The 18527-nt window shown below is 35.0% G+C and overlaps 1 protein-coding gene across 6 annotated transcripts in view; it reads right to left on the bottom strand.

Moving 5' to 3' along the window:
- Window positions 1–18527, bottom strand: part of PCDH15 (protocadherin related 15) — a 1804329-nt gene that overhangs the window by 313870 nt on the left and 1471932 nt on the right. For all 6 annotated transcript variants that reach the window (XM_073019143.1, XM_038008761.2, XM_073019145.1 and 3 more), the window contains one exon: window positions 14612–14744. In XM_073019143.1, coding sequence (XP_072875244.1) covers window positions 14612–14744 — 133 coding nt within the window. The remainder of the gene's footprint in view (window positions 1–14611; window positions 14745–18527) is intronic.

The raw sequence follows: 18527 nt of genomic DNA, 5'->3' as shown, positions 1-18527 counted from the left end.
TTTAAATAACAATAATATATTTAAAGCTAATCTAAACTCACAATAATATTGGGGATGTGGAACCTGGGGGTAACGGTTCATTACAGTTCAAGAAGTCTCATGTATGTCTGAAACTTCAAAGGAGAGGACTATTGCTGATTAGGTATGTAGACTGAAGTTTTCTTCAGTCTCTTGAGAAAAGTTTGGTATTTCAAATTTGAAAATGATTTAAGCTTACTGGGAAATGAAATAAACTGCAAAACTTTTCTAGCACTCCAAATCCTGATATCACAGAGATTACATCCGGTATTAGCATATTTTGTGCTGCCTAAAGCAGTTTTAGGGGCTGACAATTGCCAGGAAGAAAGAGAATTTCTGGGAAGTTTGATCCTAGGAACTGGTCATGTGCAAGGATTTCTCCAAAATTCAAATTCAAATATGTATAACAATACTAATAGGCCTTTGTATAATAGTGTACCTGTAAAACAAATTTACAGTTGAGGGGATACATTTTACCATATTTGTTGTATAGAGGCAGATATTATATCACTGAAGAAGTTTTGTTTACTCCGGATCAAACAATAACTAATTCAGCAGGTTTAAGCATTCATCTTGACTCTCCTCACTTTTCAACTCTACATCATTCTCTGAGGCAGCAAAACATGTACACTCAGTAGCCTCACTACAGCAGTCTCTCCTTCTTAGAACAGTGTGAATGTGCTTTCGGCAATATCTGTAGTGTGAAGAAATATGGCTTGAGTTTGTTAATTTGTACTGTGTCCTCATATGCACACTTTCTCAAAGGGAAAGTCCCAGAGTCCCCATAACAGTCTTTTAAATAAATCTTGTTCTTTATACTCTGTTCTGCACTTCTCTACCTGTCCTCCTCCCAACACACACACACACACACACACACACACATGCACACACACACACATCTTAATTTAGAAAGAATAGCAATACATTATTTGTAAAGACATACAATTATTGGGACAGCAATAATTCTCTGGAGAAAAGGTTAAGACATATCTTCTTGAAATTCATTCCTTTGCTATTAAATATATTTGTATTAGTTTTTTTTTATGCTGCTAATAAAGACATATCCAAAACTGTAATTTATAAAGAAAAAAAGGTTTAATGGACTCATAGTTCCACATAGCTACGGAGGCCTCACAATCATGGTGGAAGGCAAAGGAAGAGAAAGGCACATTTTACATGGTGGCAGGCAAGAGAGAGAGAATGTGCAGGGGAATTTCTCTTTATAAAACTATCAGATCTTGTGAGATTTATTCACTATCACAAGAATGGCATGGGAAAATCCCGCCTTCGTGATTCAATTACCTGACACCTGGTTCCTCCCACAACACATGGGGATTATTACAATTCAAGGGGAGATTTGGGTGGGGACACAAACCCAAACCATATTAATATTCTATCTGTTTTTTAATTTTTTAATTTTTTTAAGTTTCTGTAGTGTATTTATTATACTTTATCACTTGAGTGTCGTTTTATTTTAGAAAACCCTGAATCCACCATTTTCTAGATGTCATCTCAAGGCTACATAACACTAAGTCCTCATTACAGAGTTAATAAAAAAACAAGATGGTTATCATCACTGTCTTCATTACAAAGGCTGCTTTAAATGAAGTCTACACAGAGGTAACCAATAAGAAGACAGGAAAAAACACACAAATGGCACCATTTGAAACTTTGGTTGAAGCCTTTCTTAAAATCAGATCCACATGATAGTCAACAAATTTTTATTGATTACATAGTATATTCCAGGCACTGCTGTAGTTACTAGGGATATAATAGCAAATGAAACAAACTCTCTGTGTTTATGGACCTAATATAATATTTGGCATGACGATATGACAAAAAATAAGCACACGTGCACATAGGATAACAGCAAAGAGGATAAAATTAACAGAAAGCACAGCATGTTGGAAAATTATTATTTTTTATAAGGTGGGTAGGTAAGACCACTTCACTGGTTTGTTATATAGGTATACACGTGCCATGGTGGTTTGCTGCACCCATCAACCAATCGTCTACATTAGGTATTTCTCCTAATACTATCCCTCCCCTAGCCTTCCACCCCCTGACAGGCCCTGGTGTGTGATGTTCCCCTCCCTGTGTCCATATGTTCTCATTATTCAACTCATACTTAAAGGCAGCTATCTTTCTCTATCTCCAAGAGACCCAGCTTTCATGTAATGACACACAAAGGCTCAAAGTAAAAGATTGGAGTAAGATCTACCATGCAAATAGAAAAGAAAAAGAACAGGGATTACTATTTTTGTATCAGATAAAATAGAGATTAAACTAAAAACGCTAAAAAAAAAGAAAGAAAGAAAGAAAGAAAGACAGGAGCAACATAATGATAAAGGGTTCAATTCAAAAAGAAGATTTAACCTAGAATATATACACACCCCATATTGTAGAGTCTGTATTCACAAAACTAGTACTTCTAGACCTATACAAAGACTTAGACAGTCACACAATAACAGTGGGGGAGATCAAGACCCCACTGACAGCATTAGACAGATTGTCAAGGCAGAAAACCAACAAAGAAATACTGGACATAAACTCAACACTTGAGCAACTGGATCCAATATGCATCTATAGAATACTCCACCCATGCACCACAAAATATACGTTCTTCTCATCTGCACATGGAATATACTCCAAAATTTACTGCATGCTCAGTCATAAAGCAAGTCTCAACAAATTAAAAAAAAAAAAAAGAAATCATAGCACCTGTATTCTTGGACCACAGTGGAATAAAAATAGAAAGCAATACCAATAATATTTCTCAAAACCCCATGATTACATGGAAATTAAACAGCTTGCTCCTGAATGACTTTTAAGTAAACAGCAACATCAAGTCAGAAACATAAAAAAAAATTTGAAATAAATCAAAACAGAAACAACATACAAAAATCTCTGGGATGTTGCAAAAGCAGTGTTAAGAGGAACGTTTATAGTGATAAATGCCTACCTCAAAAAGTTAGAATGATCTCAAATTAATGATCAAACATCATACTAGAGAAAGTAGATAAACAAGAACAAATGAATCCCAAATATAGAAGGAAAATAAGATAACTCTAATTAGACTTGAACTGAATGAAATTGAGACCCAAAATTCTACACAAAGGATAAATGAAACCATAGTTTCATAGTTGGTTCTTTGACAGGATAAACAAGATCAATAGACAGATTAATAAAGAGAAAAAAAGAAAAATTCAAGTAAGCACAATCAGAAATGACAAAAGTTGTGTAATGTCACAGCCGATCACACAGAAATACAAAACACCCTCATAGACAACTATGAATATTTCTATGCACACATACTAGAAAATCTAGAGGAAATGGATAAATTCCTGGAAACACACAATCTCTCGAGATTGAATCAGGAAGAAATTGAAACACTGATGAGACCAATATTGAGTTTGAAAAGTGAATTAGTAATAAAAAACCTAATAGCTAAATAATAATAATAATAATAATGAGCCCCAGTCCAGCTAGATTAACAGCTGAGTTCTACCAGAGGTCCAAAGAAGAGCTGATAGTAATTCTACTAAAACTTTTCCAAAAAATCAAGGAGGGGGGATTCCTACCTAACTCATTCTATGAAGCCTGCATCACCTAATAGCAAAACCTAGCAAAGACACACACACACACACACACACACACTAAAACTACTGGCCCATGTCTCTGAAGGACAGAGACATGGCCTAAATGCCACACTTAAAAGTTATTTCATATTCCATCAAATTAATTCTCAGCAAAATACTTATTTACACATCAAATTTAACAACACATCAAATAGTTAATTTACAATGGTCACGTAGGGTTAATTCCTGAGATTCAAGGTTGTTTCATCGTATTTCAACATATGCAAATCAGTAAATGTGATCCGATCGCATTAACACAATTTAAACTGAAACCATATGATCACCTCGAGAGATGCAGAAAAAGCTTTCAACATAATTTAACATCCCTTCATGGTAAAATCCCTCAAGAAACTAGGCATCAGAGGTACATACCTCAAAATAATAAAAGTTATCTACAAAAAACCCATAGCCAGCATCGCACTGAATGATCAGAACTGCAAGCATTCCTCTTGGAAGTGGATCAAGACAAAGAGGCCTTGTCTCACCACTCCTATTCAGGACAACACTGGAAGTGCTAGTCAGATGTTAAACATTTTTTTTTTTTTTTCATATATTTGTTGGAAGCAAGAGGAAGAAACAAAAGCATCCAAACAGTGAAAAAAAAAACAGACTCTCTCTCTTCACTGGTGATATGATTTTATACCTAGAAAACTCTAAAGACTCTCTCAGTAAGTTATTAGAACTGATCAACAATTTAGTAAGGTATCAGGATACAATCAATGAACAAAAATCCATAGCAGTTCTATACACCAGTAACTAAGAACCAAATCAAGAACACAATTCGATTTACAACAACCACAAAAGAAGTAAAATACCTAGGCATACATCTAACCAAGGAGGTAAAAGATATCTGCAGGAAGAACTACAAAACTGCTAAAAAAAGGAACACTTGACAAAAATAAGCAGTGTGAAAAGGACTCCCTATTCAATAAATGGAACTTGAACAGCTGGTGAGCTATATGCAGAAGAATGAAATTGGATACCTACTTTTTATTACATACAAAAATTAGCTCAAGATGTCTTAAATATTTTAATGTAAGAACTAAAACTATAAGAATCCTAGAAAAAAACCTAGGAAACACTATTCTGGACATCACTCTTTGCAAAGGATTTATGACTAAGTCCTCGAAAGCAACTGCAACAAAAACAAACCTTGTTAATTTGGACCTAATTAAACTAAAGAGCTTCTGCACAGCAAAAGAAACCATCGACAGAGTGAACAGATAACCTACAGAACAGGAGAGAATATTCCCAAAATATGCATCTGACAAAGGTCTTATATTCAAAATCTACAAGTAGCTTAAAGAATTAAACAAGCAAAAGCAAATAATTCCATCAAAACATAAGTAAAATACATGAATAGGTACTTCTCAGCAAAACGGGATACAAGTGGCCAAGAAATATATGCAAAAAAGCTTAATATCACTAATCATCAGAGAAATGCAAATCAAAACCACTATGAGATACCTACTCACATCAGTCAGGGTGGCTACTATTTAAAAGTAAAACAACAACAGATGATGGGAGGTTGCAGAGAAAATGGAATACTTACATACTCTTGGTGGGAATGTAAATTTGTTCAGCCACAGTGGAAATCTGTTCGGAGATTTCTCAAAGAACTAAAAATAGAACTACCATCTGACCCAGCAATGCCACCCAAAGGAAAACAAATTGACCGAAAAGACACAGGCACTTGTATGCTCATAGCAATGCTCTTCATGATAGCAAGGAAATGGAATCAACCTAGGTGCCCATCGGTGGTGGAGCATAAAAAGAAAATGTGGCACATATATGCTACAGAATACTATACAGCCATAAAAAAGAAAATCGTGTCCTTTGTAGCAACTTGGATGCAGCTGGAGGCCACCATCCTAACTGAATTAACACAGAAATAGAACAACAAATATTGCATATTCTCACTTATAAGTAAGAACTAAATGTTGCATACATGTGGACATAAACTTGTTAATGAAAGACACTAGGGACTATTAGAGGCGGCTAGCTGAGAGAGAGAGTAGCAAGGCTGGAAAAAACAACTGTTGGGTGATATGCTAACTACCTTGTTGGCAGGATTAGTTGTACCCCAAACATCAGCATCATGTGATATGCCAATATAATAAACCTGTACATTTACCCCTTGAATCCAAATAAAAATGGAAAAATAACGAATGGCAAAATTAAAAGAAAAACAAAAAATATATTTTGCTAAATGAAATAAGTCAAACACAAAAGTACACATACTATATGATTCCACTTACATAAGGTAGCTAAAATAGTCAAATTAATAGAGACAGAAAGTTATATGGTGGGTGCCAGGAGCTGTGGGCAGGTGTTTGGGGAGTTAGTGTTTACTGGGTATAGAGCTTCAGTTTGGAAGGATGAGAAAGTTCTGGAAACAGATGGTGATAATGTTGCACAAAAAATGTGACTGTACTTAATGCCACTGAATTGTATACTTAAAGGTGGTTGTAATGGTAAGTATTGTATTCCATATTTTTTTTACAACTACAATAATAAAAGATATGTAAGAATTTGCCAGATGAACAAGATGGAAAAGGGCATTGCCAGTGAAATAAACATAATGAAATCTGAAAAAACAAATAAGAAAAGCATCTTTGATTGCAAAAGAGCGAATCGCAAATATCCAAAGTAATCCTTGTAATATAAATGACATTATAAATTGTACGGTGCAGTGCCTATGATTCATGCACACTGTACCTGAACCAGCTGTGAAACATTCATGAATCATAAACTCCTGTATCATCTTCAGAGCAAAAATGCTCCTATTTTACCAGAAATACTCATCAAAAAAAGGAAAGAGAAGTAAAAACCCTGAAATTTCTAGGACCTTTCAAAGATATCAGAAAAACAAATTAATACCTCTGACAGGACCTGTTAATGCAGAGGGTCATGCTGTAAGACAGTTTGCATTTAATTCAAACTGTTTTGGAATAAGATCAATTCTGTAGTGAGATCAAGGCAGCAGAAATTTTTCTTCAGGGCTAAAAATAATAATTCCTTGAGGCACAGACATTAAATTCCACGGCTTCTTGAAACTATTTAAAAAATGAGAAGAATGGATAAAGATTAAAAGAAAAAACATTCTGCAAGCTGACAAAACACCCTTTTAGACTTACACCCAATTCGTGCATTAGTCAAATGTGTATGTGTTTGTTTTGTTTTGTTTTGTATTGTTTTCCTTCAGGTAACTGGAGGTGGCAACATTCACCTTCTCGGTCTGCTTCTCACCATTTTCTATTTTCTTCTGCTATTTATCTCTAAGTGGTTATACCTGTTATTGCAGTTGCCAGCAAGGAAAAGCCAGGAAAAGGAAAGAGAATTAAAGCACCAGAGTGAGTCACTTCACCGGTAGGTGGAACCAGAAGTTTTAAAGCAGTAGCAAAATTTGTATGTTCTCAGTGTCAGTGGACACTTTCTGTATAATAATTTTATTTCACTTTTGTAAAGAATCATGAAGCAACCACAAAAAATTAAATCAAGGCTTATCAAGTAAATGTTTTAAAGAAAAATAGTGATTCACCTTGTAGGTAGATGTACTTTGCTATTGAAGGGATTGTTGGCAAGTCTAAGCAAAGCTGAAGGGATTAAGGAAATTTCGGTCCTTAGAGAAGACAGCATAGAATAATAGTACAGAGAGTATAGGGTAGAACAGCTTGCATTTGAATACGACATCTGCAACAGGATTCTATTTGACATAGGAAAAGTTACTTCTACTTGTTGAGAATATTAAAAATGAAGAAGCTTTCAAGTGCTTAGTGTAGTTCCTGGCTTATGGTAGCATCAATTAAAATTAGGTACTGATGCTTTTATTATTAATATTGATCGCTTAGCCATCTGTATCTTGAGCACCCAAAGTGTCAGTTTGTTCTTTAAATTGCAAGTGACCTTTCTTTCTCAATAGAAGAGCTAGTAAAATCATAAAGTGGATGATATTTCTTGGAATGTCTCCATTCCCCTGTATTCCTTGACATTTCACCTTTTTTAATCCGTTATTGCAAATGCCCAGTACCTTCTTGTTCACCCTAAAATGTTTTATGAGTTTATGAGTTAACAGGAAAACAGGTCCCTTTTTGAAAATTAGAATAAAAAGAACTACCATTTATTATTATTATTTTTTTATTTTTTGTTTATTTATTTATTTATTTTTTTGAGACGGAGTCTCGCTCTGTGGCCCAGGCTAGTGTGCAGTTGTGTGATCTCAGCTCATTGTAACCTCCGCCTCCCAGGTGCAACTGATTCTCCTGTCTCAGCCTCCCAAGTATCTGGGATTACTAGTATGCACCAACACTCCCAGCTAATTTTTGTATTTTTAGTAGAGACAGGGATTCACCATATTGGCCGGATGGGTCTGGAACTCCTGACCCCAGGTGATCCAACCCCTTAGGCCTCTCAAACACTTTTTTCTACATTTCAAACTCTTTGCAATTTACCTGCTATCTCATTTAATCTCCTCTTCCCTACCCTACACACAACCAACCTCCCTCCTATTAACCAACCACTTAAAATTCTGCCTCCTTATGTACTTTAAATACAAAGGATAAGATAGTCCCCATTATTTTAGCAAATATTTATTGAATATATTCTTGACACGTGATCCTGCTTGTATTTTTAGCTAGCTAATGTGAGATACATCTTTGACATGGTTAAATGTATGATCCCTTAGTCCAATTTAATATAATAAAGTAATGCTGCATTATAGGAGTATAAATATTTTTAAAAATATATTTTTTATTATAAAGTTGGCTTTATACTTTATATAAATATAATGGACACTTTCTGTTTATTTTTGAATGATTATCAATGTCATACTGAAAGGGTCAGTACATCCGACCTTTCACAAAAAATGTAAAAGGTCAAATGTAAAAATTGTAGGCTTTGTGGTTCACACATGGATTCTGCATATTATTCTTCAATTTTCATCGTTTGGTCCCATATTTTTGTTTGTTTACATGTTTCTTACAAACTTTTTAAAATGCAAAAAGTATTCTATCTTACTTGTCTCTCAAAATACAAGCCATTTTACCCAGGAACCGTACTTGGTCAATATGTACTTCACTATACATGTTCTTTGTTATTTTAAAATCAATACTGACATATTTCAAGTAAATTGTTTTCACTACCACTTATTTTCAGATGTAAGTCAATAGGTTAACATAAATAAGAAAGTAGCAGCCAAAAAAAAAAAAAAAAAGAGAGAGAGAGAGAGAACAATAAGAAAAACATTTTAAGTCAAAGGAAAATTGCCAGTTTTTATCTTCTCCTAATTCCCAATCCTTTACTCCTAAAGGAACATATTAAGTGCAAAGAATGCCATACTTTTATTCCATTCCCCATATATACATTTTTATCCATTTGGCAAATTGTGGTTGAATTTCTCTTGGGATGACTTCACCAGTAGTAGGTGAATGGATCATTTGATTCAACACTAGTTCATAAGTGATTTTTCTTTTCAATCAGGCACACATTCACTGCTGATAACTGCATATTTTGACTATTTGTAGAAGTGCTAAAGGAACTAAGAATTTTATGGTAAATAAGCCATGTCGGAACAAATATCAAGGCCTCGAGAATAGTATACTTTATAACTTTGCTCAACGCATAATGTAGGAAAATACCCAATTAGGAGTCTAGAAATGGAGTGAGGCAGGGCCAGCTGAATATTTTGTTTGATATTTAATTGTTAACTCTTATAGTACCTTCATAAAGTTTCCAAATCTTTTCCTTTCTCTTGCTTTTGTTGTAAATACAAAAGTCCAAGCCCGCATTATATTATACTCAGTTTGAATATGGAATATCAACTCCTTAAGAATAAAATGAAACAGTCTAAGATGCTTTCAGGCTTTTGTATCGATCATCTCCATTTCTGTTGTGTAGCTGGTTTCATCAATGATGTCTCAATTTATGTCTATAATTCTTATTTTGCAAAACTGTCTCATTTTAATTAATATGATGCCTTACTCCTTATTTTTTAATTATTTTCTTCATTATTTTGAAACTAATTTTGTTTCTAAGGACTGGGAACAAGGTGGGTGGATGTGATCATCTCACACATGTTCTTGTCTTTTTTCCTTTTATTTTCCCTCTGTTGCTGGGATAGAGAGGATGAAGAAAGAAAAAATGTATTTGTTAAAGGAATTATCTGTATTGAGGTTGCTCTAGGATTACTGTGCTAGAGGAATGACTTCCAGTAAATTCCACCATTAAGAGGCTCAATATCAAGTGACAATCCTGTGAACTAGTGGCACCTTATGGAATTCTAATGTATCTTTTAGTTAATGTCCAGGTGGTAGCCTCTTGTCTTACATCTTGATGTGCATACCTCTCTTCTTCACATGTTGCAGTGTTCTTTATTTTATAATTTATAATTAGAAGCACAAACTCTGAGATTTATGGATCCAGGCAGGATTGATCTCACCTACAATACTGGGCCAGATCTTCAAGGGGACAGCTCATGCTTTCTTGTTAACTGCCCAGTCCACCACCACATTTCTCTCCAATGTTCTCTCCCCTGTTTTAGTTGTACTGACTCAAATCTAAGTAGTTAGTCGATTAGAGTATTGAATGGTGATCTTCCCTTTTTGGGTGAATTTCTCTTGGATTTTCTTCTCTCAATCTTAGCCAGACTTTTTCTATAATAACACTTGACTAGCAAAAATTTCAACCTCATCTATTTATAAAATAATGTTATCTAGTACTATTTGAGACCTCTCTTACTTGGATTTTTTAGAGTATTGTACTCAGAATCAGGAACTTTTTGAGATAAAATCTGAGAAATTAATAACTTTTGCTCAACTGTGCTTTATTCAGGTTTTTATCTGTATTCTATTCTATAATCTCTAAATGAGGAAAATAGTCAATTCATATTTCTCTAAAGTGTTTCTTCATAAGAGCCTTAAAACAAATGTATATATTTTTAAACATTAGTACATTTACCCCAATATAACATCACAAAATTAACCTTTGGAAAATACAGAACTAATGTAATACAAAACATTTACATCCTTCCCAAAACAGGTAAAATAAATATAATAGTTCTCTACAGCCTAATCTAAAAGAATGTGATGTAGTGGATAGGGTCCTGAGTTTTTAATCAAAACGAGAAAAACTAATGTGACTCATAAACCTTTCTGTTTCTGAGTCTCATTTTTTTCATTTTCCTGATGATAACGATAGTAAGATCCACCTGTTTGTTTGGGCAGGTTAATGACCAAGTGAAATGATGCATTATACATTTGTCAAAGAAATATAGCCTCTTAAAAGAAAGTTAACGCAGCTGATGTTCAGTAACATATCTCGGTTTGTAAGTAAAAAATTAGAAATAAACTGAAATAAACGATCAATACATATTATGGTAAAAACAAGTAATAATTTGAATTAAGATAACTTGTTGAACACTGATTTATCAAACTCTATGAACTAGCCCATTTTTAAAATTTATACTTTGTTTGTTATTAGAAAAACATTTCCCTAGATAGAAGCTGCTCCATTATTCTGAAGGGAAGTACAAATGATGAAAAGCAGAGCTGGAGATGATCCATGATGGACATACAGTGTGAGTAAGAAATATATATTATTGGTTTTAAATCACTGAGATTTTGAGCTTGTGTATGTATCCCTAATATGAGCTAACTATCCTTAATGATACCATAAGCAAAGAATTTAAAGTAAATAAACAGTGCATGACCCCGTATTAAGTGCCACACTAAGTGTTAATTACATCTCCCTGGAGGTAAACAGGGGACTGGTTCCAGGATGTCTGAGTATATAAAAAATCCACACATTCTGAAGTCCCACAGTGGGTCTTATGGAACCCTTTGTATACAAAAGATTGGCTCTCCAAATAGGCAGGATTTATATTATATTTCTCAAAAAATCTGCATATAAGTGGATCTGTGCATTTCAAACTTGGGTTGTTCAAGGGTCAACTGTGTTACTATTTTATGGGATGAGACGGCAGAGATGACACATGGAAACTTTATGTCTAAAAAGGGGGAAATATGCAAATGGTGGTGGGGTGGGCCAAATGGAATGTGAGTTACATGAAAAGGTAATTTGGAAGGAAATAATGCTTTTGTGAAGAAGAGAAATACTTGAATATTTGAGTATAAAACATAGTTTTATTTAGTACCCTTGCCTCTCTTTAGTATGATAAAAATACATAAAAAATTCAGAGAGACAAAGAGGGAGGAAGCTGCTTGAGTGAACATACTCTGGTGATGTAAATACTTGAGGGAATTATCTCTGGATCGGGTGGTGTGCTGATGAATGCTTAACAAAAAAACTTTGAAGTTAAAGACACTGATTCGTTGTATTTGATGATTTCTGTGGCGTAAGTATGCCCACCATAGCAATGTTTAGCTGGTAACAAGACATTACTGCACACAGAGTCAGGAAAAGGTGCACATGACTGGCTCTCATGATTTCGCCGTGGTCTGGCTCCAGCATTTGACTGTGACAAGTTTCACTGGCCGGTCAGAACTCTGGAGGAAAAACATCTACCTATAACTAACCCTGATCAGCATAACAGGTTTGAGAAAGCCCTAGTAATATTTTCCTCAGGTGAACGCCATCAATACAGCCGTCAGGCAAAACAGCATTCATGCACTGAGGAAAATCACTGCTTCTCGAACAACTTTTAGATACCATAAAAGGCCCATTCTTAAAAGCAGAAGTGGGAAGGGGGGAAACAAGAATTGTTGTCTGAAAAGAAATCACTTAGATCTCCATCAAAACAGATTAGTTTGAAGCCAATTTGCTGCTATCTTCAAAACTATATTTCCTCACAAATTCTGTCTTCCAAATTGAGCAGTGAGTCAGCAGTAGGTAGTGCTAGAGTGTGAAAAGGATGAGGATAGAGGCAGCCAGGGTACCTCTAATGCATCTTCTTATTAGAAGACTTTTGAAGAGTAATTTGATGGAAGCTTTTCAACTTTTAGGTCAGTAGCTTAAATGCAGTCTCAGTTGATCATGAACAAAAGTGGGTGGTTAGTGGCCTGTGAAAAGTACCTTCCTGGTATCACCCTTGTTCTTTCTAATAGAGACTGCCACTACAGTTGGCATCCTTTCTTTTCCTTCTACCAGAAGCACAAAGGGTGAATAGAAATGTCATTTCAAGTGTTTTTTCAGCCTTTGTACCAGAGAAATTTGAAATATGAAAGAGGCCAACTTCTTTTCATCTTTAACTCACAGGGAGAATTATTGAACTATAACATGTTTCCTAGATCTTCCTGGATTTTATTAAAATGAAACCTGAGCCACTTTACAAGTAAAATTATGTCTTACTTCATAGGAAGTTAAATTACATAAAGGCACATACTTGAGAAATATTTAAATATAAAATGTATAATTTCTTGACCTGAATCTTACACATGTAAGATTTATTTTATTTTCCTTTTCTTTCTCTTATTTTATTCTTGCTTCAATAAATGAATTCCCATGAATGTAAAGACAAAGATCTGATTATTCCATTAAATGAACATGTCTTAATATTTGTTTTTTTCTATTCTTTATCATTACAATAATTTGACTTTTTTTCTCCTAAAGAGACTGTAGGTTTTATTCTCTTTCTTTTAATTATTTCACTAAAATCCTCCAAATTTCCATATTACTAATATCTCTACCTTCATATCATTTTGTTTCAATATTAAATGATCAATTAAAGCAAACTCTCTCTAAGTACCTGGAGAAAAGCAACAGAATATATATTAGAGTTGAGACCCAAAGAAGTACTTGGTAATGCGAAGAAAATTTCAGTAGCTATTAGTAATCAGTAGGATATCACAGAAATCGCCGTTTTAGAAGTGATGAAAACTCAATCAACTGATTTTAAGCATCAATTACTTTCTATGGGATTAGCTTTCCACATCTCAAAAATAAGATTGATGTGTTCTGTTATTTTTGCATCATTTTCAATACAAGCATTCTATGAAATCTTCACTTTTATATCACCCAGATTTAAGTGAGAGGGTGTTAATATTCAAATGGGATTTGAGCAAGATGTAGTTGTGCCTTATGTCATGTCAGCTGATGATAAAGATTGATGCTGGAATTTTCCTGGATCAGTCATGTTAAAATCTCCCCTAGGCTTCAAGGCCAGCTTCATGAATTCTCATATCAGCGACTTCTGCAATTCCCATGTAACACCAGAAGATAAACTCTGCTCTCTGAACATTCATGTATAAAACAATGCATCATCTTATGATTCTTATGATTGGCATAGCAAAGTGAAAATATATCAACACCATATTTAGCCCAACTTGAAGCTGCATATTCAAAGATAGAGCTTTTCCCGGCCAAAGATACTTTGGTCAGAAATATATAAACAGTGAACACCAAGCTATCATCTTGCAAGTAATATATATGCTCATGAATCTCTAGCTACAAATAAAAATATCAGCTAAAACTACCCCCCTTCTCGTAAATGAATAAAAAACAACAATTACAAGATTTGCCTATGGCCATGAAATGAAGTGGGGCTTGTCTCAGAATTAAAATGCCTACCATCAGCCTTTGAGTACAAAGTTAATTCCCCTATACAAGACTGCAGCAAAAATAAATCCAGCTGGAGAAAAGGCATACAAGACAGAAAATAATAGTCAGCTGCAGTCTCTTTGGATCCAAAGTACAAAATATTCAAGTACGTATTTCCAATCCCTTCATTCTCTCCTGTAATGATTGCAGCTAATCCCTACCAGCCAAATGTTAGTTCTTCAACTGTGGTGATCAATAGAATAGATTAGCTGTGGAAACCCTCCATCCATATTACCCTTGCTTTCCTTTCCAGATGGAACTTTCATTCACTAGAGTGGAGGCAAGCACATGAGGTTTTTCCCTCCATACACAAATATAAACTCATTAAATGCCAAGCTTGTCACTTTAGAATTTACAGGCACACACACACACACACACACACACACACACACCAAGGAACATACCTGTAGATTTAATAAAACAGCACCAACCCTCATGGCTTCACTAATTTCAAGGCTATACATCAGCTGTGGGAAGTGAGGAGGGCTTTGATTATTTGGTGGAAGCACTTCAATGTACACAGTACAGATGGAGTGCCTGCAGAGAAAGAGAGGCAAACAAGATGGTTACGGATCTGCATCACATTTAATGTTAGACTGCATTGCTTATTCACTTGTTGGGTTTACTGGAGAAAAAATTTCCAAATTTCATGAAAAATAGTAAAGTCAAAATGAAAGGATAGAAAAATAAAACTACCACCAAAGTATAATGGTGCTATGAAATTATCTCAGTAAAAGAAAAGTAATTGCCTCCAGTATCTGTTTTTCCTACTTAGATTAATAGTGTGAATTAAAATGGAATAGTTATATAAATAAAGCTAATAAATTAACTTGCCTCGACTTCTGACTTTGTTTTTAATGCTTCTCTAATAGCAAAATCATTCTATAAACATCTGGTAATAAGAGCTGTCCTTGGGGCTTTTTTCCTGTTAAACCAGCAGAGGGAGTATTGATTAAAATAACACACACACAAAATCACGGGCTGTGTTTTACCCGTTCTGTTGCTGACGTCAATGGCTTACAGTACGTGTATCTCAGGAGTCAGGATCTTAAGGAATCCTATGTAAAATAGTTGCAAACAAAACTAAATATGTTTTAAAATCTTCTCTAAAAAGCAAAATATGATAAGCTAGGAATCAAATTTAATAAAGCCCTTATATTAACAGGAGCTTTTCTTAAAGGACAAGATACCTTATCATTACAAGGAAAAAAAAACAGCATTGACATAGTCAACTTTTTTGATATCTCTGAACTTTGAAATTTTTATAAAACAAAAGCTGAAGAAGCATGTTAGTCAAGGTTTGTAAGGTGGAAACATTGGCTGAAATATATCAATGAAACCTGAAAATATATAAGGTTAGCCCTCTATTGTGAAAAAAACGTATGTGTGCATACACACACACATATATACACAATATATACATATACATATATACACACAATATATACATATACATATATACACACACGCATACATACATTTTGTACAAACATACCACCACTGCCTAAGATGTATGTTTTGAATTTATTTTAACAAAGTCATGATTTAGTTCAAAACACATTTGTTATAATTTCTATTTGGGGAGGAGAATATTTATTTATTTATTTATTTATTTGAGATGGAGAGTCACTCTGCAGGCCGGGCTGGAGTGCAGTGGCATGATCTCTGCTCATTGCAACCCCCACCTCCCGGGTTCAAGTGATTCTCCTGCCTCAACCTCCCAAGTAGCTGGGATTACAGGCCTGTGTCACCATATCTGGCTAATTTTTGTATTTTTAGTAGAGATGGGGTTTTGCCATGTTGGCCAGGCTGGTCTCGAACTCCTGACCTAAGGTGATCCACCTACCTCAGCCTCCCAAACTGCTGGGATAACAGCCCTGAGCACCGCGCCTAGCCTAGAAACTTCTTAAAGTAGTCCCAAACTCTTTATGATATGCTTCAATTAAAAGACATGGTCACCAAAAATATTTATCTGAGTTTATTAACTAAACCATTCTACTTTTCAAAACCTTTTAAAAGAAATTCAGCCCGGGCGCTGTGGCTGACTCCTGTAATCCCAGCCCTTTGGGAAGCAGGTGGATCACAAGGTCAGGAGATGGAGAGCATCCTGGCTAACACGGTGAAACCCCGTCTCTACCAAAAATACAGGGGAAAAAAAAAAAAAAAAAAAAAAATTAGCCGGGCGCGGTGGCGGGCGCCTGTGGTCCCAGCTACCCAGGAGGCTGAGGCAGGAGAATGGCGTGAACTCGGGAGGCGGAGCTTGCAGTGAACCGAGATCGCACCACTGCACTCCAGCCTGGCCAACAGAGCGAGACTCCGTCTCAAAAAAAAAAAAAAAAAAAAAAAAAAAAAGAAAGAAAACGAAATTCAGAACATGGGCGCTAAAATTTCGTTTTATAGCTTGTCACTTTATAATATACCTAAATTCAAGTTGTTTTTGAGCATATCATCAGTAGATAGATAACAACAGAATAGTAAGCAAAAAAGCTACCGTGACTTTAAAAAATTTCATGGTCGGGCGTGGTGGCTCACGCCTGTAATCTCAGCACTTTGTGAGGCCAAGGCGGGCGGATAACGAGGTCAGAAGTTCAAGACCAGCATGACTAACATGGTGAAACCCCGTCTCTACTAAAAAACACAAAAATTAGCTGGTTGTGGTGGCCTGTAATCCCAGCTACTCAGGAGGCTGAGGCGGGAGGGAGAATTGCTTGAACCCGGGAGGTGGAGGTTGCAGTGACTCCAGATCACGCTATTGCACTCCAGCCTGGGCGACCAGGAGAAACTCTGAATCAAACAAACAAACAAACAAACAAAAAACCCTCATACATACATTTATCATGATATTGTTCTAAAGTAATCTCACTTTAAATTGAAATATTTTAAACTTTTGTAATTAGTTAAAATATCTGTATTCATTTCTGTCTCTGATTTTATCTATTTAGTATCAAAATTTGCCAATAAAATTAATCAGATATTTCTTAAATGGATTCAAACAGATGATGAAATGTTGCTTATATAATTATAATTATTAATGTGAACACGAAACAATGGGAAGTTACAAAATTTATAGTATACTGCAAAGATTCCCACTTCCCATGTTGTGAGAACAAAGGAATTGTCATTCTGAGGTAGACCTAACATCCTGCCAGGTGGTGCTCTGACCCCAGAAGCAGCCCCAAGATGTAAAACATTTTCCCTGATATTACCCTTGAAGATCTTGGCTTATTTTAGCGTCTGTTGTTGATCAAGTTTTTAAAACATTTTATGAATCTCTTCTCTTTCTTTTCTGTGATAGTACATTCTCTAGGCATAACAAGTCCTACAACACTATTAGTAATAACAGTAGGTGAGTGATGTTGAACACAGAATTTGTAACCAGATATTCCTGAGTTAGAATTTTGGTGCTGCCCTCAGTGATCTAGAGCAAATCACTTCTTTCAGTTTCATTATCTCCACATAATAAATGTAAATAATAATAACATCTAAGGTCATGATAAAGATTAAATAAGTTTATATATTTGTATATATAAGTACATGTATATATATATGAAACATACTTTTATAATTTATTATTAATAAATTACTCAAAATAAGGCTTAAGGTTACTTATTCTACTTTATGAATAGTGGAAACAACCTTGCATTTTCCTTAGTGACATCCTTTATAATACTGTAGATATTTTAATTGAATCCTTTCACTTGGCTAAATTCCAACAAAGGCACGATACTCCTTCACCCCTCCCCAGCATGGGGTATGTTGGTGTTAGAATTTGAGCATGTTGTCTCATAATCTTTGGGGTAGGATACAAGAATCTACAATTTTTACAAATTTCCAAGGTTCTACTTATAGAAACTAGAATTTGAAGACCACTGCTTCAGAATCTCATGAAAAGTACAATACGTAGACTCACCTGTTTTTTTTAATTACCTCAGGAGAAAACTCTATAAACTCACCTAACATCTTCAATAACCCTGGATCCAAGAGACTTCCTCAATGTTTAACTATTTTTTTTGACCTGGAACATATCTGTACTGCAGATTCGAAGCTTTCTTTCAAAAGCTAGGCCCCTTTCTGCTTCTGATATGCTTTGGATCTTCAGTTTACTGGTCAATAATACTTTATAGAGGTTTTACGAGAATATCAGTGTCTTAAGGCTTCTGAAAGCATAAACTACACTTATACTTTTTTATTTCTTTATTCCTTTCCCTTTCATTATCTTCCCATTTTTGAGGGCTAAAGTGTGACAAGACTACAATAAGGACCTTAAACTCGTATGAGGCACTTGGATATTTGTCACAGAGAAGAAAACTTTAAAATGCT

Source organism: Chlorocebus sabaeus, chromosome 9 (assembly GCF_047675955.1).
Source record: "Chlorocebus sabaeus isolate Y175 chromosome 9, mChlSab1.0.hap1, whole genome shotgun sequence".
Taxonomy (NCBI): Eukaryota; Metazoa; Chordata; class Mammalia; order Primates; family Cercopithecidae; genus Chlorocebus; species Chlorocebus sabaeus.
Note: the sequence above shows the minus strand (reverse complement) of the source record. Positions and strands in the feature narration are given on the sequence as shown.